The sequence below is a fragment of the Gallus gallus genome, chromosome 13 (assembly GCF_016699485.2).
Source record: "Gallus gallus isolate bGalGal1 chromosome 13, bGalGal1.mat.broiler.GRCg7b, whole genome shotgun sequence".
Taxonomy (NCBI): domain Eukaryota; kingdom Metazoa; phylum Chordata; class Aves; order Galliformes; family Phasianidae; genus Gallus; species Gallus gallus.
The window spans coordinates 12547043-12569480 of record NC_052544.1 but is presented as its reverse complement, the minus strand read 5'-3'; the positions used below and the strand labels follow the sequence as shown (position 1 = coordinate 12569480).

Sequence of the window (22438 nt, the reverse complement as noted above, 5' to 3'; positions counted from 1 at the left end):
GGCCAGCTACCTGAGCTCAGTGTTCACCTCAGCGTCCAGAAATGATCCCTTCTGTCACTTACCCAAGTCCTGCCCTTGCAGCCTATATATGCACAGCAATGGGAAAGGTTTGTCTGTGATTCTCCCGCTCGCTGCCTTTAAAGGGGAGAGAGGAAGGCTGGTCGTGTTGGAACAGGAGCAGCAAAATTAACAGTGCGTTGTTGTCAGGGAATAAAGAAGAGTAATAACTTCTGCTGGCAAGAGCAGGGCTGGGGTGGAGGTTGCTAGCCCCCCACCCTGGCTGCAGGGAGGAAAATCTAAAATAGTTAAAATAGCCAGAATCAGGTTTCCAAGCAATTGAGCTTTCGCAAGAGCTGTAGAAGGGAAGAGGCTGTTCCCCTGAAGTTCTCTTTCTCTTGTTCCACTGTTGTTTCCTTTCTACCCTCTCCACTCTCCTACCACCTCCCCTCCTGTTCTGCCCCATGCTCATCTTGTGGCACATTGCCCGGGGAGCAGCAGTGTTACCGTCCCTCAGACTCAAAGAGCTGTGTCCGGATGCTCTTCCATGTGGACAGATGCACGGAACAACTGGTATCTATGGGAAGCCTGTGGGCACTGACTCAGCAGGAGAATCACCAGAATAGGTAGGAGCTGGAGATGAATAGGCCAAGCTGGGGGGCAGCCTTCCAGCAGGATGGGTGGCTCTGTCCTGACTCTTCCTGTCACAGTCTCCTAATTCCTCTCAGTCCTGCTTGGACTGGAACTTGCTTCACATCAGTGAGTTCAACTCAACACAAAACAAGCTGAAAACTCTTCCAGCAGAAGAATCCCCCAAACCCAACTCTCTCTCCGTCTCTCTATCTCTCTATCTGTCTCCCATAAATACTGCTCTGCACCAGCTGCCAGCTTGGGCTGGAGAGATTCCATTGCCCATGGCAGAAAGCTTTCATCTCACTGTGCAGTTTTATTCCCTCTTCTCATTAGCCTTTCATTTATTTTCCCTCTTTTTTTCTCCACCCTCTTGAGAGCTGGAAGAGCTTAGAGCTCTTCTGTGGTAGTTCAGGGCTGCTGGAGGAGCCAAGCTCTGCTGAGGGATCATTGTTGTGGCCATTCTTGTCTCCTTCTAAGGCCTCAGGAAGACAAGTCAAGGGGCTTTGCTGGGATTGTGTCCACTGGTCAGCCAACTCCTGTCTTGAGGTACTGAACCAAATGCAGAACAAGCTGGCTCTAGGAACAGAAATAAGTTACTTGTGGTAGGGTGGCACCATGCCCACAATAATTGTCCAGGGCTATTCTGCAGGGTTATTCCAGGTGTAGACATGCCTGTTGTAAGAGTCAGTGCGGTCCCTAATTCCTGTTAGTGCACACAATGTGAACAAGTTTCCTCCTCTCCCTCTGCCAGGGGGTTCCCACCAGCAGAGCCCTGCCTAGGGGCCGTGGGAGCTCACTGGGCTGACCCCTGGCCCCTGTGTGCCTGAGTACTGGCAAGATGGATCACATAGATCCCTGGCACCTCAAGAACTGAAACATGATTGGGTCTTTTAATGATGATTTCCTCTAGATAATAAGGGAAGCATGCATTCATTGCATTTGAACAACAGAAGACGTGTCTTAACTAAATGAATGAAAATATCTCATGGTTTCCAAAAAACTGCCTGCAGCTCAGAGATTCAGACAAGCTGTGATATTTTTCCTGGCAGCAGTAGAAGATGACTTCTCTTCCGATACTGTAAGCATGAGGATATATACTGCTCAGTTTATGCCAACGTTTGCAGGTCATCATTTGTTCTTTCAGATAACACACATGTAAGGAAAGGAGAACTGAATCCTCATCAGGCTTGGAAGCAGGCCTTCAAGCAACCTCACACTCAGGGTTTAAAGAAGAGACCTCCAGCAACTGGCCAGGAGATAAGATCATCTCACGAGCTTCTTACAGGACTGACAAACATATCACTCTTCACATGCAAATTATCTGACTGTATAGAGAGATGGATAGGGGATGACTCATACCTGAAAGAGCTTTTTTTTTGTCTAAGATGGGAATTAAAGCATCGGCTTAGAGGTGAGGTACCTCATTAGTAAATGTTTGGATTTGGCCAGTGTTGCTTGTTTTAGCATAAAACACAGTGACCTTGGAGTCCAGCTTTGTAGGGCTGCGCTCACACCAGAGTGAACCATCAGCTAATGTCACTGCCTCAGCCTGTACATCCTGCTCCTTCCCCATCTGAGAGCAGGCTTCTCTCCTACTGCAGTAGGTGAACTGCTTTTATCACCTGCAGGAGATCAAAGTCATACAATTAATCCTCTCCCAAACCCAGGCTTTGTGCTCTCCCTTCCCTCTCCTCCCAGGAGCTGATGGAGCGAAGGGCACGCAGCAGCTTTCCCTGCCAGACTGGCCCGGTGTCAGTGCTCTGGGATAGTTTGAGGATGCTGTTTACACTAAACATCGACTGGTTTTTGATGGTTCTGAAAGATCTGGTAATTAATCCTCAGATGAAAGATACAGTCGAGGAAGATGGCAGCCGAGGCTTGCTGCACTGACTGCGCTAGTGGTACCAGGGGATGGGTGGAACCTTTAAAGGCGATGGGATTAATTTTTATTAATCCTGCCTTTCTGGCTCTCAGGAGCAAACAGTCACCTCCAGTACGGTGTTTCCTGGCTCAGTCTGTGCAATAGCCCGGTTATTTATAAGGGGGAAGAACAAAAAAAAACCCCTCGATTCTATGAAAGGCTTTGAACACAACACATTCATGCCACTCTAAGAGCCATCTGGCTGCAAATAGCAGCCTCCAGGTGGAGGGTTTCAATGGTCAGCCTCCACACAGTGTATTTGGAGGTGGACTTTTGCTACAGAAGGAAGGTGTGACAGTGCAGCTGTGTGGGCTGTTTCTATTGAGCACATAGCATCTTCTGGGCATTTGAGAGCCTCAAAAACCAGAGTTAAGTTGGGTCAGTCTTACCTGTCACAAGGTTAATGGCGAAGAGTCCTTGCGGATTTCCAGTTAGGATGTGAAAAGTCAGTTTTCCCTCTGAGCTAGAGTCTGGGTCTAAGGCATCAAGCTGAAGGACAGATGTGTTCGGTGGGGAATTCTCCATCACAGAGGCATAATAAACAGGTCTGGACATCTGAGGTGGGTTGTCATTGGTATCGGTGACTTCAATATAAATTTCAGTTGCAGAAGACAGAGGAACTGTTCCCAGGTCTAGAGCTAGCACTGTCAGCCAGTAGTGAGACGTCCCTTCTCGATCAAGTGGTCCGATGGTCCTGATGGTGCCTACAATGAAAGAGAGTGCTTGTGAGGGATCTAGGGAACTCAGACCACTTTGTCCTCAATGCTACATCAGTCTGTATTCCTGGTCTGCTTACTGTATTTCATGGACATACAAACATTGGCACCAGCCTTGCATGGCTGTGACACTGTGTGGCAGGCAGGGGCTTGCTTGTTTTGGAGGTAATTTGGTACAAATGTGAAGGGGAAGGCCTGGGCATTTTGGGTGAGGGTTGACATGGATTTTATGCTCTTTAAAGGAGACAAACCCTGCTTGCTCCTCCCCATATACAGGGATACACATAGTAAATCCCTGCAGAAAAACAGAGGATTTGAACGCACTGGGTCAAAAAATCAGGCAAAACACAGCATGTTGATTCAGCCTTTGAGGTAAATATTTAAATGAAGCTGTAATTACCTGTGTCCTTCTCAATGCTGAAGACGGATAGGCCAGTGCCCTCTCGGAGGAAATACTGCACCTCTCCATCTTTCCCCTTATCAATATCCTTTGCTGTGACCATCATCACAGACGTGCCCTCAGGGCTGTTCTCCTGCACCCAGCCTTTGAAGACAAAGGAGGCAAAGCGCGGTGGGTACAAGTTCTCATTGACATCAAGGACGTTCACTTCCAGGTGGCAGAGGGAAGAGCGAGAAACAGGCTTCCCACTGTCCCTGACCTGCACGGTTAGATTGTAAGAGTCCTTCTTCTCATAGTCCAGCTCCTTCTCTAACCGCAGTGCTCCAGTCAACTTGTCTATGTGAAACATCATCTCCTCGTCATTAACAAGGCTGTACCTCACCTCTCCCCCAGAGCCAGCATCGGGGTCAAAAGCCTCCAAAAAGAGGAGGATGGTTCCTACAGGCAGGTCCTCCGGGACCTTCACATTGTTCAGGGCTGGGAGGCAGTGCGGGTCATTGTCATTTACGTCCTCCAGAGTCACAATGAGATCTGTAACGGAGAACAGCTGGTAGCCTGTTTTGGGCTGGTCCCTAGCTTTTATTTTCAGCGCATAGTAAGGCCACAATTCTCTGTCCAGGGCACCTATAACTGTCACTTCTCCCGTGACACTGTTGATGGCAAACTTGTCAGTGGGCGTTAGGAGAGAATATTTTACTCTCCCATTATCGTCTGTATCAGCGTCTTCTGCTTTCAGCTGAGCTATTGTTGTCCCTGTTACTACATTTTCAGGTATTGCCACCCAGTAGGCACCCTGTGGGAATCTAGGAGTATTATCATTGGTATCCAACACATTCACAGCCAGGAGTTTCCAAGATGATTTTTGTGGTGTGCCAAGGTCATACACAGTAATGTTAAGAATGTAGAAACTGGTTCGTTCATGATCTAAAGGAGAAAGGATTTGAAGGAGACCTAGTTCCAGGTCAATGGTAAAGCAGCTGTCAACATTTCCATCTGAGATCACATAGACCAATTTCCCATTAAAACCAGTATCAGGATCAACAGCTGAAAGGTCAGCAATAGTTGAGTTGATGGGAACATTCTCTATGATATCAATAGATCGTGGAAAGCTGTCATCAAATTTCGGGGCGTTATGGTTTATAAGGTGCAAATTTAGGGTTGTTTCATCATCCTGCCCTTGGCCTTCAGACTGAGACTCAATGGAGTGTATGATAGTTTCTGTCAGCTGTTTCAATACTCCTGTTTCCTCACACTGCATTTTAACAGGGAGACCTTGGCTGACCACAGTGATATTTACAGACGTTGGCAAAGCATAGTTCTCCCCATCTGTTGCAGTTATTTTCAAAGAGTAGAAGAGTGGCTGTTCAGAGGGAAGATCTCTCAGAGATATTCTAAGAGATATTACTCCAGAGATGGGATTCAGTTCAAAATGCCGTAACTCGTTGCCAGACTTGATTTCATACTTGATACGCTGTAGCTCATCACTGTCGATTGCAGAGACTGTGGCCACAGGGTTCCCAACAGGAAAGTCCCGTGGGATGCTTCCACTGCAGCTTGCCTTCTCAAACACAGGAGCGTTGTCGTTGACATTGCTGAGCATGAGGGAAACGTACACCTCCGTTTCATGGCGGAAAGGTGAGCCCCAATCTGATGCCCACACTCGCAGGTGATACCATCTCTGCATCAACTCATAATCCAGTGACTTGGAGGTGGAAATTATGCCAGAATACGGATCAATGACAAAGGGAACTGATTTCTGGTTGGCTATGGTGTAGGTTACAAAGCCATTGTCTCCTTCATCTTCGTCTGTAGCTCTCACTGTTAAGACACTGGTGCCAGGAGGAGCATTCTCATCAAAGGCCCCACGGTATGAAGACTGACTAAAACTTGGAGCGTGATTGTTGCAGTCAATGATGTCAATGACAACAGTTGCAGATGTGTGACTGTTAGTAGTTGCAACTTCAAGCTGAAAATTAGATTGCTCATGGAAGTCCATTGCTCTGACAGTAGTAATCAATCCAGTGTGAGGATTGATTTTAAAATGTGTGCTGTCAGGAGTAGGTCTCAAAACATATTTAAGATTCGGGAGGACTGGTGTAATCTTCACCATAGCAACTTGGCTTCCAGGTGGGGAAAATTCACTGAGCTGAACTCGGTAGACTTCTTTCTCAAATCTGGCAGAGACATACTTGGAAGGAGGTATATGTATAACTCTAACAGGAGAGAAAAGTGGTGGTTTACTCTTGTCCTTGGCTTGTAGACTGAGGTTGAAACCAAAAGGGTGAAGTAGCCAATCTATCTCTTTTATTGCCACAATCATGAACTCTGTGCTTCCAAAGTAGGATCTGATGACTGCAAAATGCCTTCCTGGATCTCCGTCTACAAAGTCTACTGAATCTATCCCTGTTTCTGAGTCACCACTTTCTACAGACAGGCTTGTATAGAGAAGGTCTTCAGCCGAGTCAGGTGGTGCCACTTTCACTGAGGAGATAGAGGGGGGTTTCTTGGCTGAGGGCTCCACTTGGATCGTGAGACTAGCCAGGTTCCCAAAGCCATTCCCCTCCATGATCTTTCTCATTCTGTCCACAGCTAAAACTTGCAGGTGGTGCCTGCCTCGATGAGTGCTGTTCAGCCTACCAGTGGTCACAACTGCTCCCGTGGTGGGATGGATGGTGAATAGGTCCGACTTTGTGTTGAGGGCGTAGTAGAACTCCGCATTCTGGCCAGCATCAGCATCCGTGGCACTGAGTGTGCTGACCACTGTTTTCAGAGGAGTGTCTTCTCTGATGGACACTTTGTAGGAAGGGGGTGAAAAGAGAGGTTTCAAGTCATTTCTGTCAAGAATGTGGATCAAAACTTTGGCCCAGGCTTCATAGGCAAAGGTGTTCTCTGTGGCCTTGATTATTAACATATAGCTATCTTTGACCTCTCGGTTTAAAAGTGCTGTGTTGCTGCTCCTAGTTCTTATTCTCAAAAAGCAGAAGTCCCCAATGACATGCTCCTCCGTTTTAAAGAGACCACTGCTGTCTCCAGAAGCTATTCTGTACCTGATGTCCCACTCTGGGTCAGTCTTGTAAACACCCATTTTGACATAGCTCTCCACATAAGTCTTGGGAGCTGAGTTCTCGTAGATGGTGGCGTTGTAGAAGAAGTGGGTGAAGTGCAAAGGGGAAGTGTTGCCTTTCTCACAGCTTGCATCACGGATCATGCAGTGCACCAGTAAAACAGCGAAACTCAGGAAGTTCCTCTTGGTATTGATTTCCATGGTGTGGTGTCTCCTCAGGTCCTGCAGGGATTAAAGGAAGAGCATCATGAATTCTGGCACGTATGGAAGAGGGCCATTTTTGTTAAAGCCAGTGTGCTAGAAGAAAAGTCATAGAATCATAGAATGGCTTAGGTTCAGGGGGGGGACCTCAAAGATCATTGAGCTCCAATCCCTCCTGGCGTGGGCAGGGTTGCCAGCCACTAGGTCAAGCTGCACAGGATCCCATCCAACCTGGCCTTGAGTATCAGGGATCCTTCTCTTTGTGCTGTTTGAAAGAACAGATCTCTAGCAAGACACTTTCACCACGTTGCCCTTGGTTGAGTAACTCCCCTGGTTCCTCCTTCTCACGGCAAAGCCCCAGGCTCAGCATTCCTGCCACCCGTGACCACCCGCCATCCACTGCCTTCTCCAACAAGTGGTGAAAAGCTGTGGTGTTGCGATTTATCGCTGCGAATATGTGTATCAAATACACGAGTTTGATGTCACAGAAGGAACTGGAGAGTGCACCCATGATTAACAAGGATGTAACTTTATTAGGCAGCTTTGCAGGGCTCGTTAAAGGATCAAGGCCTGCTCTTTTCAAAAGCATGGTGTGTGCTGCTGTGTGTGCATGTAGGGGTTGAAGCCAGGGATGAGCTAAATATAGGTGCATATATTTCCCATAGATATCCCAGAAGATCTTTATCTAGAGCTGTTTCTTCCTCTTTTAAATTTAAATTACATATCAAGTACCTGCCAGTCATTTGGCACATTCCTAATTTCAACAGGGAAGACTTGTTTTTCCGGACACTTTTTCAAGACTCATCTCTTTAAAAGCCAGAACTAGTTCAGTTTATAAGTCAATTCGAATGTTAGGAATAAATCATTGGAGCCTAACTAGCAACGTGTGTCACATTCTCTCACTGAGATGACGAGCTACTGATAAGCACAAAGCTGTATATTTGATACTCCATTCGAACCCCTTTTTCCTTGGTAGGCACGTGCCAATCACCCAGCAATCTCACTGCTGTAGTCACTGAGAGAAATGGTCTCAAACTGAATGCAGCAAGTCACTATGAAGTGAAAACATAAAAGTTAACTCAATTTAGACTTTCCATAAGTGACAAAATTCAGCCTCTCTTATGGCAGCATCATTTTACTTCTAGAAAACACACCATAGTCACAAATGCACAGTGTATGAAAGAAAACCATGGAGGACAAGGGTACAAAAAGGCACGTTGTTCCTTCCGAGGAGCTGAAAACTATGTTCTGAAACAATCTGCTCATTACTGAGCAGCGTCTAAGAGTTTGGCAGCATGTAGGGACTTGCCTAGAGCTGCTTCCTTCCAACATTTTCAACTGCTGAACCTGGAAATAAAATGTATGCATGCTGCGTGCGCGTGCGTCTGCTAGGACTGGGAAGCAGGAAAAGTCACATACAATTCAGTAGAATAAGAGAGCAGAATAAAACAGCAACAAAAATACAGTGTTGTTTCATGAACAACAGAGTTAATGAAGCCAATCGTTTTGTATCTGGGCTAATTGACTTTTTAATTCAATTGTACCAAAATGGCAATGTGAACTCATCTCTTATAAGACATCAGAGAACCCACAAAGCAGAGACGTTATGAACTCCACAACCACAAGAAGAGCCAGAGCTAGAGAACATGCCTTCTTGAACACCAGCAATTCCATATGGGAGGATAACCTTGAACAAGGAGTGGGTTTTCTGGCATTTAACAAGATGCAAACACTCTTCTGAAACTCTCCTGGAATGTCCTGAACCTGATTGTTGCCTGTAGACTTCCTGACATCTAAGATGGTCTCAGCTCGTGTTGGTGTTTTTCCTCTGTGGGGGCATTAGCAGGGTTATACACCTCTGTCCAGTTAATTGTTTTGCAAAACCAGTTATGACCTCATGTTTCTGGGAGCTTTGCTCTCAATTACAAGCTGGGCTGAAGGCAATCAATGGCTTCAGCTCTTATTGTGGGGGATGGAGAGCAACAACACAGACAGGGCGTGAGGCAGAAGCTTTGTTTCCTCTGGAAATAATCTGAAAAAGTGAAAGGCACAGCCGGACTTCAGGGAGAATTTTCTAGCAGGCAGCACTAGCAGCTCTTGATGTCTAATAGTTTCTCCCCAATGCAGGACCCATGCCCAAAGCCCCAGCATTAGAAAGTCCAGTCTACACCTCCTGTGCTCTGAGATGTGTCATTTCACCAGCTCTACCTGGAATACAAGCTCAGCCATCAGGCTTTCTTTCTAGGCTCAGAAAGCTATGAGGTCATTAAATCAAGGTTTCTCCAGCATCTCTTCCATACCCACTGCCTCTTAGCAGATGGGGATGATCTTGCAGATTCCCTTCTCCTTTCCCATATATCAACCTTCAGCTCAACCAGCTTTGTGTTCATTTGGACCTGGAGATTACAAGCACAACTTTGTGGCACTGTGGGACGTGACTTAGTAGGTATGGTGGTGGGAGGTGGATGGTTGGACTAGATGATATTAGTGGTCTTTTCCAATCTTAGCAATTCTGAGAGTGAGCTGCTGGTGTACAGATCATTTTGGTGGTGGGAGGAAAGAGGAAAGAAGAAAAAGGTCCTGTGGGATTTATTAGAAAAAATGGAAAACTACTTATTTTCTATGCCATGGACTACAGCATCAAAGGTCTTATCTGCCAAGCTCTTGAGATTTTAGGACTATTGCTAGAAAGCCCTCTGACATGAGTGTTGCACCAACTGCTTTTGATTTGTCTATGATATTACAAGAGAAAACTTCAAATTTGACTTTGCAGGCATCAAAACTGGGTGAAACAAGCTGAAATACCCTTCCTCAGCCCCCAGCCATTATGTCAAGGGATTGTATATTTCCACTCTTGCTTCTTGCCCAGGAATGAGTGGTCCTTGCTTCTCTCTCACTCAGCTCCCTTGGGCACAGACGTCCTCCTGGAGCTGGGTGCCGGAGAATGCCCCTCACTGGAATGGAGCCAGGCAGGGAGGGCATGCTCTGACTGGGGCAGATAGCAGAGCCTCGTTGGTGGTGATTCAGCCTCCTCCTAATCACCAGGCGAGGATCTGAGAGCCTCGAGGGGCTTCGACCTCAGCCCTGTAGATGCAAAGTACCCACAGAGCCAGTAAACACGCGCTGTATCTCTGATCGCAGCCTAAGCACGCGTCTAAATTTAACATCCAAATTGTAAGTCTCTGTCAGAGACATGCCCAAATCTGTTGGTTTGAAACGAAGGAACAAACACGGCGCTGAGGTTCAAAGCGTGTGTGGGGGGCGGTTGGGGGATGGGTGCTGCGGGGGGCTCGGGGCAGTGCATGGCCCCACCAGTCAGGGTGAGTGGATGGTGCTGGGGAATGGACCCTGGGGACCCCTGGGGGCTGCGGTGGGGCTTGGCTGTGCTGCAGACCAGTGCTGCAGCCTGCCAGCAAGCAGGTGTGGCCCCAGCCCCACCTCCTGATCCCCTTCAAGAGGAACATTTGAAAACAAGCAAAACCCCAAACACAAAACAAGTCAAACACACAAAGAGCAGCATCCCCCTCGCTGGCTGCAGTCAGAGCTTGGCCAAAAGTTTTGGGATCAGAATAGTAAAGAAAAAAAAACGTTTTTTCTCTCAGTTCCTTCCTTTGTTTCTTCATGATAAGAATCGACCTCTCACCTGGAATAAATAGCCATCAAAACCAACCCTGAGCACGCCAATGCCTTGGAGGCTGCCAACACTAGGAGCAGAGGGAGAAGGGAGATTGCTCAAATAGACAGTGCTGGGGCAGTCCAGATCTGGGTGTGGAATTTGGTGGTCACAGAGGAATCGAAATGGAGAGCAGAGGAAGCACGTCTTGTAGGGTGGTGGGTGTGAGGCTTTGGGAAAGAAAAGAGGCAGCGGACCTGTGTTAGGTGGATCATTGGATTTGATGATCTTAGAAGGCTTTTGCAACATGGTCCTATGATTTTAGGAGTTGGGGCACTGTCTTCTCCTGCACTGGGGGGTAATGGAGTAGATGGGGTTCATCGGTGGTCAGAGCAGTCTGAATTACGGCTGACTTCTGAGAAGGGTCCATCAGAAAGCAGTCAATGGGGTTTTTATGTTGGAAAGTCACAGGTTGTAAAACCTGCTTGTTGTACGGCTGGTGATCCATGTCCATGAGATGTTCTGATTCCCAGCATCAAAGTAATCCATGTACACATTGCACTTTGACTGGTGCTTGGCTAATGCTTGTTGTTTTCTCACTGCAGCAGTGTTGCTGGGATTGGGTCCTCCTGCATTCGGTGCCTTGCAGTTTTGGTGAGCTTCCCCACGTCACTAACAAAGCCAGATCTGTGGGGTTTGCACTCCGGGGTGAGCTTGGTATTTTTTGGACTGTTTCTCTTGGACTTTGCAAAACAAACCCATCCCTTCCTCAGTCGTGGCATGGAGCTGTTCCCATGTTCTCAGCAGCATTTATCTCAGTGGGAGGCTGAGCCTGGACTAGTGGCAGGCACTGTCCTTAGGTCTCCTGATTTGGTTGTGCAGAGATTGGTTTTGCAGTGATGCAGAAGAAGTGCATCCTGGAGGTACTACAGAGGGACAGAAAACTGAGGAATACTGGCCCTGAAGTTACAGTGTATTACTCCTTTCCTCAATGTATCTCAGGGTTTTCCAGCACCAGTGGATGACTTTGGAAAGGCTGCCACTGGCAGAACAGTTCTGCAACAGTGTGCTCAGGGACGATGCACACGTGGGCAGAACTTTTTCCTGGACTTTCAGATTTCACCAGGGTGCAGCCGGGCTGTTCCTTCCCCATCCCACCTTCCTGACCTCCAGACACCAAATATTGGTCAGCCTTCATGGGATGCTCAGATCCAAGCTGGTTCTACGGACCTCTTCCTGCATGGTGCCTCCTCAAGCCACCCACTTGTTCCCTTCCACCTCAAACATCTCACCCACTGCTCCATCCTCATGGTTTTGGATGTGTCCTGCTGCTCTTCCTCCTGCATTTCAGGTCCCATGTGTCTTCAACTCCAAGCCATCTTCTGTCCATGAACAAGACAGCACCTTGCTATGGAGCCAAAGACTTTCTCCTGTCCCTTTTCCATGTGCAGTGTGTGTTTTTCAGCCAGTGCTCTGTGAGGAACCCAGGGAGAGCCTGATTTTGTAGTACTGTCAGCACCAAGCCAGGTAATGCCTGGCTTTGACATGTCATATAGCTGAGATTTCTCTGTCATTGCTGTAAGCCTCCAGGAGCTCATCTGTTAGGTACAGGACTTGAACAGGCTTGAGCTTCCCGCGGAGTTATAAGGGTCACTGATCTTTATCTGCCTTGGCATTGCAACATCGTTCCAGAGCAGGAGTTAATCACACAGCTCTGGAGACAAACAGCCCTCAGTGAGGGTCTGGGATTCCTGGAGGAGGACTAAGGGACAAGGGAACCTCGCACCCTCCTGAGAACAGGACACGTGGAGGCACTGCCTGGGACTGCTGTAGCTGGCTGGGAACCCTGGAGGTGCTTATTTCTGAATGGGTTTCTTGGTTGGAGTCATGGATCACAGCTGACTGCAACCCTGTGGCTGCTGGCACCCCAGGTGCTGGGTCCAGAAGAAAAGTCCATGCATCCCAAGGCAGCTCCTTTCCTGTTCCCTCACCAAGCTGGCCCATGGTCCCTGTACTCTATCAACATCCTCCAGCCCCAGGCAGTGCCCCCAATCATTCCTGTCCCTGGGGTTGGAGCTGAGCTCCCTTGACCCACACCCTGATGCATGTCCTAATGCTCAGCATCTCGACCACCCAGCCCTTGCCAAGGGGCTTGCTTTTCTACTGGCTGCTGTCCCGCAGGATGTGTGGCACTGAGGAGGTTGACTTGCTTGTGCCACGGGCATGGGAGGAAGCATCCTTATGCTTAAATCCTAATCCCCTTCTTTTACACTCCTTGCTCACTGGTGATTCCCTGCCCACACCAGATACTTGCAGCAGGGGTAAACCCTACCCACAGCCCAGAAGCTGCCAGTGCATGAACAGCCAGGAAGGTGCTGGGTGGTGACACCTTGCCCAGGGACAGCCAGGCAATGAGGAAGGTACAGCAGATCCCACTGTTGGCTCTGATGGGGACTGCTGCCCATTGCTGTGATGCAGTGGCTGAGAGGTGGGACGGAGCTGCTGAGCAGGGAGCACAGCCCAGGCGTGTTGGCACATGAGGCAGCCACATCCTGCCAGGCACTCACGTGAGCGTGCCCTGACCCCTCTGGAGCTGGGACTGTGCTGCTCTCAGGGATTCAGTTCCCATGGAGGCTGTTAACCATGCATCTCACTTGCTGCCAATGAGTTGCCCCAGCAGACATGCCGTGACCATCAGCACAGGTTGAGAGCCACCAAGGATGCTGGTCTCGCTTTTGATTGCCTGCTCCTGACAAAACCCATACTGAACCTTTCACATTTTCCTCATGCTTGGGATGCAAATGATCTTGCTCTGATAATCATTCCCTTGCCTTCAGAGTGCTGAGGTAAGCGGCCGTGGGAGACCACATCATTCCTATCGCTTTCTAGATCCACTGGCCAGCTTCAGCCAAAGTTAACAGATAGGTAAAGATTTGAAAGGAGTTGGGTTTGCACAAGCTTGTGAAAATCAGCAGGAGAGAGGAGAGAAATCCAAATTAGGACTCCCAGCTGGAAGAAAAGGCTCTAATGTGAGCCCAACCCCATTATTAGACATCAGAGAATCCACACAAGAGTGAGTGCCCCAGGCAACCAAGCTGCATGAATTCTGCTGCTCACAAAACAGCTGTTTATTTAGGTGCTGCAAAGCCTGTGAGATCCTTTCTAGGATCCCAGCACACAGCTCCAATCTGACCCACAGGAGATATGGGTCCGGGTTGGGCTCAGCTCCCACCTCAGCCCATGTTTGAGAGGTCCAGCCCTGAGCTGCTTGATGCTGGGACACCTCACACAGCCTGCCAATGACACAGACTGTGTCACCTGAATGCCAGCAGTCCTCTGATGCCCTTTCCACTCTTCCCCATTCTCCTATGGTCAGTGAAATGTGTTGGGAAGGAATCAGAGCATCTTGGCACCAAGAGCCAGGTGAGGACCACAGGCCCACATGGCTCAGGTCAGGAGCCCAGCGCTCAGTGGGGCTGCTCCGCTCTGCCCTGTGGCACAGCCATGGCCACCACTTCTCCTTCTCCTTCTCTCCTCCCAGGCAATTCTCATGCACTTGCAGACCAACCCTACGCTGATACAGAGATCTGCTCCTTCCCCTGCCCAGCGCCCTGCTGCTTCTTCCCTTCTGTTGCCTGGAGGAGAGCAGGGGGAGCAGCTTTGAGCTCTGCCTGCAGCATCCTCAGCTCCGCTGCCATCTGTCTGCCTTGCTCCGCTCCTTCTTTCTCATGCATTCAGAGGCAGCATAAGGACAGAATGAATGAGCCGATGAGGGCACGATCTTTGCTTGTAAAATGATGCTAATGGCTGTGCCACAGGATTTCCTTGCAGCAGACATATACTGAATGCAACGAGATCCTCCCAAACCAATAAAACCCATTCAAAGTCTGCTCCTGGCCCAGGCAGCTTGGGCTCTCGGCAGAGGAAAGATTAACCTCTAGACAGGCATGTTTGCCCAGGCTGCTCTCATTGTCACAGCATGTCCTTGTCAGTCTCACTGCTCCAGACTGTGTGTCAGAAACACATATCTGAAAGACCTCATCATCACAGCACCTCTGCTGAGCCCTGCACCGACACAATATGACTGTGATACGGGCACCTGGTGCCACCTGCACAGCGCAGGTCCTGGGTAGCCTGAGCCATCCCAAGCACCTATTCATAGCACACCAGCATACTGTGGGCTGCCTGAGTCACAGCATCAACCTGAGGTCCGAAATAGCCCTGTAACACAGCAATGGCCAAACAGCCGTGCTTGGCCACCTCTCTCTAATTTCTCCCCCAAAACAACGCCAGTTTTGATGATGTAGTGGAGGAGCCTGAGATACAAGGCATGTGCAATGCTGTCTTTCTGCTTTCTAGCACCAGCGTAAGAGCACCACTGGAGCAGCCATTGTCCTTGGGCTCTTGTGTTGAACAGAGTACACTGGAACTACCCATCTCTGGGAGTGTTGTTCCATCCCTGGAGGTGTTGCCCCAAGGCCAGGTTGGATGGGCCCTGGGCAGCCTGATCTGATGGGGGGCAGCCAGCCCACGGCAGAGGGTTTGGAACTGATGGTCTTTGAGGTCCCTTCCAACCCACCCCATACATGATTCTATCACCCCAAATGGATCAAAAAACCTCGTCTGAAGCCAACTATACTTTTGGCCTCTGCAGTACCTGTGGCAATATGTTCCCAGATTTAATTATGCCCTCCACGTGGAAGAAATAAACTACATCGCTTGGTTTGTTTCGATCCTTGTTCACTTCTGAGCTACAAGCCTTCCTAGCAGCCTTTGCAGCCTGCCCCTCCCTGGAGCTCCCCCTTCCAAGACTTAGGAAACGGAGTTTCTTTGCTCATAAACCAGTACCTGCCCCATTACCAAGGAAAAACTGTGGTTGAGGGAAAAAATCGCTTGCTCAGCATATCACCTCGCTAATAGACAATGGAGCTCAGGTGTTGCCAACCCAGTGGAAAAAAAAAATAGCAGAGGGTATTTAATCCTCTTACACTTGTGCATGACACAGAAGTGAGCCCACTGCTCCGGGTTGAGCTGCATACTCCACACGTGGCAAAAAACAAAGGGAGGTGCACTGAGCAGGGAATGCCATTTCTGCAGCACGGAGGTGGCTGGAACGATCCTCCAGCACTTGCCTGGAAGCAGTTGGCAGGAGCATAGGATGCAAAACGCCTTAGTTTCTAACAGATGTTTGATTCCAGGTGTTATGCCTCCTTTGAACTCTCCCTTTGCTAAGAACGATGCTTGTTTGGAGGGCTGGGAGACGCGCTGGTTCCTGCGAGCGTTCAGGTTTGAAACGCGCTCACGGAGTAGGGCTGGAGTGGGGAAAGGGCTCAGGGAGGGCAGATCCCGCTCGTGCCTGCGGTGTTTGGGGCAGGGGCTGAGCCTGGGGCTGGGTTATAGAAGCTGAGGAACCCCAGCACTTATCAGACAGGCGGATGTCCCTGAACTGACCCAGATAAGGAGAGGTGCGCTGCACATTAGGAAGAGATAAGGGTGCACCGTACAAAGCCCAGTGTTTTTTTGCCTCTCTGAATACCGCGACAGCCCAGCCTTCCCCAGCAGCCCCAAAGCCTGTTTGCTTTCCGCCCGGAGGCTCCGATAACCTCCCGGCTCCGTGGTGCTGCAACAGCTCCTGCCATGTCCCATGGGCATGGATGGAGGGGCAGCAGGCTCCATCCAGCGCATGCCGATCTGCTGGCATGGGCACTCCCTGAGCCCTGCAGCCCTGCTGCCCCCTGCACACTTTGTGGTTGGCTCCAACTTTTTAAAGAGAGTTTTATCTGGAGTTATATCGTGACCGCTGATCTTTGCCCCTCTGCAGCGCTGCGCTCCACCGAGTCTACCTCTAACTCCTGCAGGGGGGTGATTCCCGAATAAGTGCCCTTTGGAAGGGCCTGGTTTGTCCTAAGCTCCCAGCTCTCCCTCCCTTTTCACCCCTTTTCTCAACACTGCATACATACACTGTACATAATTCCTGTGTGCCTGGAGTTGGGACTGGGTTTGCAGGGTGGCTCACCTCAGTTTGCCATAACTTATGGCAAACAAAGTTGTCTTGATGCAAAATGCCCCTACCAGCATGCACGCTCCCAGGTGAGGCTGGGGCAGAGCCTGGAGTGCATGAAGCTCTCATTTCACCTCCCAGGCTCTTCTGCTTGTGGGGGACCAAGGCTGACCTGGGAAACACCAGCACTGTGCCTGCCTGCAGGGATCCTCCAGGATCCTCCTGGTATGAGCTGGCTCAGAGGGGAGCACAGGGCAAGAGGAGCTCCCCAGCAGGTGAGGTTGTGTGCAGCCAAGAGCCGTGCCCACAGCCGGGCGCCATCACGCTTCTGCAGAGCTCATCCCTCTGCTCCTGCAGGAGCCCTGCCCCATGCACACACCTGGGCACTTCTGTGCTCAGCTCTCCTTCACCCTCTGCTCGGTGATGAGGTTTTCACTCTCTCTGCTCACAGCCCACCTGCCCGCAGCGTGCTCATGTCTCCCACATAAGTCCGGGTGCAAACTCGAGCAAACACACCTGAAGATTTCCTGGCTCTGCCCATAACCCAACATGCTACAGCTGCAAGATGAAAAGCAATCCCTTTCCATCCCAAAGCCTGATTCTTAGGATGGAGCAATTTCCAGTCAAAGTTACTCACATGCAAAAGCAGTTTCACAGCTAAATCTCTCCATCCTCCATGCTCTCCTCCATCCCTGAGTCATTTCGACTTCCCACACCGGCGTGCCTTACCTGTTGCAACAGGAGAGACCTCTCCTGAAGTTTACAGCCTCTCTGCCCCTGCTGCCGAAATCCCCCTCCCGCAGCAGCACCCTGCCGGCTGCCGGGGGTCCATGGCGCTCACAGACCAGAGTAGAGGGCTGGGAGAAATTCTTGGAAGAAGGGATTTTTCTGTTTGAAACTCCGGCAGCGCAGGTTGGGAGTAGCGAGAGAGAAAGTTGGAGGAGGTGGAACTGCCTGGCTGGAGAGCCAGCCCTTCTGTGACGGGCTGGAGGAGGAGGGAGAGGAGAGGCATCGCTCGCGCCCTCACTGCGGAGTGAACTTGTGCGTGTGTGTGTGTGTGTGTCAGATCTGGGCAAGCACCCAAACCTTAGAGCCAAACAATTGCAGAGCTTTCTACTCTTAGCTTATCCCATCACCATGAAATCAAGGACCTAGCGTGAGGGGGGTGGGGGGAATATGTCAGGTAACTCCCTCCAACACACCTGAAAAACCCAAAGAGTGTTTTTAAGTAGCTGCCAGGTGGGTGTTGCGAGGAGGGATGGGGAGAAGGGGGTGGGGGAAACCTGAACCTGTCCTCGGAGCAGCTGCGTGCGGAGAGGCACTTTGAATGTTGTTGTTGTTTGCGTTGGGGGAGCCCCCAGAAAGCCCAGGTGCCGCCAAAAAGCCCCCGGGTGCTCAGCGGGGATGGAAAGGTGGTCCCTGTCCTGAAATGGCAGGAGGCAGAGAGAGAGGGAGGCAGCAGGGAGATGGCAGTTCAGGGAGAGCAGAAGCAGAGATGGGGCTGTTGCATCCCAGCCCAGTTTGCTGGCATGTCAATTGGAGCATGGGCAGCTTCAGACCTCTTTGCCCCTTCCCTTCCCTTCCCTTCCCTTCCCTTCCCTTCCCTTCCCTTCCCTTCCCTTCCCTTCCCTTCCCTTCCCTTCCCTTCCCTTCCCTTCCCTTCCCTTCCCTTCCCTTCCCTTCCCTTCCCTTCCCTTCCCTTCCCTTCCCTTCCCTTCCCTTCCCTTCCCTTCCCTTCCCTTCCCTCCCCATCAACCCTCAGAAAATACTGATTTGTCCTCTTCAGATTGCAGTGGGTTTTGAAAAGATGTCCCCAGTCAGCAGGCCTTGAACCTTCCAGCCACACGCATGGCTTTGACTGGGACTTGTCTCAACCAAGACACTGGTAGATTAAATCATGGGACACAAAAAATCATGGGAAAATCCATATGATTTCATGGTCCAAATACTAAAACACAGGAAGGGCGGACCCATGATTTTGGATATTTGGGGTTGGCAGTGAAGGTGAGTCAGAAAAATCTGCTGAAATTGCAGAAAATGCAGTTTTAAGGTTACCAAAAATCTTCAGAATCTTCAATCTAGTGAATAGTTAGGACCAAGAATCAGGGAGGAAATATCTCCCCAAAGCGTAGATAGGGGTTGCCTTGGTTGGGAACTGATCTGTCAGCTTCTTGCTCCTCATTCCCTGATACAAGCTCGTGCTGGGTGCTCTCCTTACTGCATTTTAACTCCACTTGGAAAATGATTTGGGTTTCAGGCTGATCGTGCCCTTCCAGAAACAGTTTGGGTTGAATGAGAAGACGCACAAATTCTGTTGGTTTTACACACTCAACTTCTCAATTTTTCCAGCTGGTGTAGTCAGATGACTTGCAGGGACCTTGAAGAAGCTTTGAGGATTATGAAAGTGATAGAGCAGATGTAATAGTAGCTTGAATGTGCCAGTCAGCTCTTTGTGACAATGGGCACCCAATGGTGGGTGGTGCATTTCAGAAGAGTGAAAGGAAAAGTTCCTCCACGTGGCTGCATCTTGCAACCATGGAAGGCAAGAAAATCAGGTATTGGTGGGTAGATTCCAATGGGGCTGAGACAGGGCTCAGAACAATGCATGTATTATATTTAGACACACCAAGGTACAAGTGAGCAAACCTTCAGCTTCAGGGCATCAGCTGACTGCTGCAAGGGTTGCCTGCGTTTGGAGCCTTTCACAACTGACCATGTGCACCACTCCTTCCTCCTGCATCTGGGGCCACAGGTCACTCCAGAGACCACAGAGCTGGGGGCCTCGGTCTCATCTCAAGAAGCAAGCTGGGAGCTATCGGCTAGCAAGGATGCAGTGCTGTTTTTCATTGAGGAAGGGGGTTATTGTGCCACCCACAAGACAGATCTCCTTTTTGCACTCTTTTCTTTTACAAGTGGTGACAGAAGCCCTCTTTCATCCCCTTTTCTTTGCTGTGCTTCACAGCAGTAATGTTGATCGAGCATCCTGGTGCTTATGGAAGAACCACATATCAGGCAGAACCTGAAGAGTTGTTGGGAAGAAGCTTAGGGTGTCTTTGAGATGGGGCCCTTACAAAATACCCCCAAATGCCCACTGAATGCAAAAGCCACTGACAGCTCCACCTCATGGCCAGCAGACTGGGAGCACTGGGTTTTCCTTTCCACAGCAGGGGCAGAGCCTGTTAGCAGCCTTGTTTGCTGCAGAGGGCTGAAGGGAACTTAGTTCCCCTCCTCAGAGGAGTGCTCCCTGGTTACAGTGTGGAGAAACATCGAAAGATGTGATTTAAATATAGTTGGAAAAAAAATAATAGATTGCCATTTGGGGACGCAAATCCTGACCTGATGAAGGACTTGTGCCATGAGGAAAGAAGGCAGAAAGATGGAGCTATGTACATTGCCTGGCTTTGCCCTGAGGGCTGCTTCACGCTGCTCAGACAGTAAATCAAGCAAGCCAACAAAAGCCCCAGGAGTGGTGTCAACATGTCACCCCGCCATGGCTCTCAGTTGGGAGCTCATCCTGTTGGGTGCCATGGGCATGGGGAATGTCTGGGCTCTGCCACCTCGCTGCCGAGGTGCTCCTCTCCCTCTAATCACAGCAAGAGATTTTGTTTCCTGGTTCCTCCCAAGATCTTCAGCTGATAACACCGAGACGTTCTGCTGCAGGTTAGATGCACGCATGGCGTTGTGCAGATAAGCAGCATGTTGGGGCTGGGTAAGGGAAATCACCACAGGCCTCTCTGGACCAGCAAGAAGCACTCACAGGGTCCTTGCTGCCAATGGCTATGCCTACTGGGTGCCCAAGCAATTAGACCTGCCACCTTCTAAGTGTGTGCTGTCCTTTGTGTGGTCTCCGTAGACCTGGGATTCAGGGCAGTGCCATTGAGATGTGTCACTGCAGTGCTTCTCCAGACCCTCATGTGCTTCTCCAGACCCTCATGTTCTCAGAAACAGACTTGAGGGTGAAATCCCTTTATCATGCAAAGTGCTTTCTAGATAGACCCACTCCCATTGCTCTTCCACAGTGTCTGATTTGTTCAGGCCACCTCTAAATCTACACCAAGTGTCCTCTCACCATGTGTCAGGATTGGAGGGCCTGAGGTGAGCTGTTTCCTGCAGGGACAAACATCCTTTCCAGAAGGAGATCCAGTCTATGGGTCTGGCCTTTAAGCCTCAGTATCTGCTGCGCTGAAATGCTCTGTGGGTATGTTTGCAGGGGAGCGTGCAGGGACTTGCAAGGGAAGGGGCGATTATCTGCCTGGAACAACAGCAGCCTTTTCCCCAACAAGCGGGAGCTTGTGGGTGGGGAGGATCCAGAGCTGCACAGGAATCGGCTGCCTGTGTTTGTGTGTGTGCCGAAACCTCACTGACCAGCACCGACCATAACCCTCAGGGAGCTGCTCCCAGGTGCTCCCAGGATAGATCCCTTACAGCTGCAAACCCAGAGGTTTCTTACTGGGAGTCCATCGCATAGGGAAGATTTAAAGGACAGAGATGTCCACTTTCCTGACCATAAGTCAACTAAAGAGTGGGAGTTGATTAAAACTCACTTTTCTCTTGACCTGGTTTTGCTTAGGTGGGTGTCTCTGGGTCCCAAAATCAAGCTCTCCAGGCATGCTTGGTGAAGCCTTCCATGGGGCATGGTGTGGATGCTTTGCTCCCTTTGCAGCTGCTCCTCTCAGTGATACTCAGAGGCTCTGTGCCGCAAACCTGGTTCTCACTCTGAGACTCTGCTTTTTTAGCTGATACAAATTGTAGGTGGAATTTTCTTAGAGCATCTCCAGGTTACACTGACGTGAGGTCTGAGAGGAGGCCATTGATGGGTGGTTGGAGTCAAACCCACCACATGTTGTTTTGGGGATAGAAGTTCGTGCAATGCAAACACGAACAGTGTTGATCAACCACTCCTGGTCTCCTTAACATCCAGTGTAGGTGACATATTTTTGATTTTTGAGGCTGAATGCTGGTCAGCCCTTGCCATTACATGCACAGCAGTGCATTGCTATGGAGCTCATGCTGCAGTCGGTCCCCTGTTCTCTGTAGGGTTGCACAGAGCCATCATGCGGGACAATACAAACCCAACAGACTGTGGAGTGTTGAGGGTCATTAGATTGGTGTTGATCTTGGACTGGAGTTCAGGTCTCTTCAAGCCTTCTGTGGGGTTGTGGCCACTGCTGTGCTATGCTCCCATTGTTGGCTTCACCATCAAGGACGATACGCACTGATTCCTACAGGTGCTGCTAACAGATCCATTGCCCCTTTAAAAGGCATGAAGTCATCTGCTTCCGAAGCCATCTGGCACCATGACAAAGTCAGGAGCTCAGCACAACAGAAGGCTGGGATGCCAGCCCGTGGAGGGGATGTCATCACTCTGCAAACAGATGGGACCCTGATGGGATGGGGTGAGATGCTGTGCAAGACCCCAGGAGAAAGCGGTGAAGACCTTCTGGCAGGGAGCACCAGAGCGTGTTGCAGTCCTACTTTCATCCTATGGGCCCAATGGAACCCCATATCCATTCACTGTCTTCCTGGAATGGCATGGGCCAGATCACGGCTCTCGTCATGGGATGAGCTAGTGATCAGCGTGCCTCCCTCCTCCCACTCCATCCGTCTGCACAGAGCAGCATTAGCTCATCCCGAGCCAATCGGCCTGCACCGTGTGCCGGATGGCTGATCTCATCGTTGGCGGCGGTGGCAGTGACTGAATCTGGCATGGCGTGTGCCTGCAGTCCCTGCAGGGTGGCCGTCAGTCTGCCATGGCCCTGCAAGGCACAGGGAAGGCACCTCCAACAGATCTGCCACTGGACCGAAAGGGTGGTTTAATCAGAACAAACCGGGGATGAGAAATCCTGCTGCAGGTGTCTCTGAGGAACTTCAAGGCCTGGCAGGTAGTATCTC

The 22438-nt window shown here is 50.1% G+C and overlaps 1 protein-coding gene across 1 annotated transcript in view; it reads right to left on the bottom strand.

Moving 5' to 3' along the window:
* The window catches only part of FAT2 (FAT atypical cadherin 2), a 48285-nt gene extending 30760 nt beyond the window's left edge, over positions 1-17525 (bottom strand). Inside the window, exons 1-3 of the mRNA XM_414584.8 lie at positions 17276-17525; positions 3668-6953; positions 2941-3255 (exon numbers count right to left, since the gene is read on the bottom strand). Of these exons, the coding sequence (XP_414584.5) occupies positions 2941-3255; positions 3668-6932 (3580 nt within the window). The 5' untranslated portion in view covers positions 6933-6953; positions 17276-17525. The remainder of the gene's footprint in view (positions 1-2940; positions 3256-3667; positions 6954-17275) is intronic.
* Between the last annotated feature and the right edge of the window lie 4913 nt (positions 17526-22438).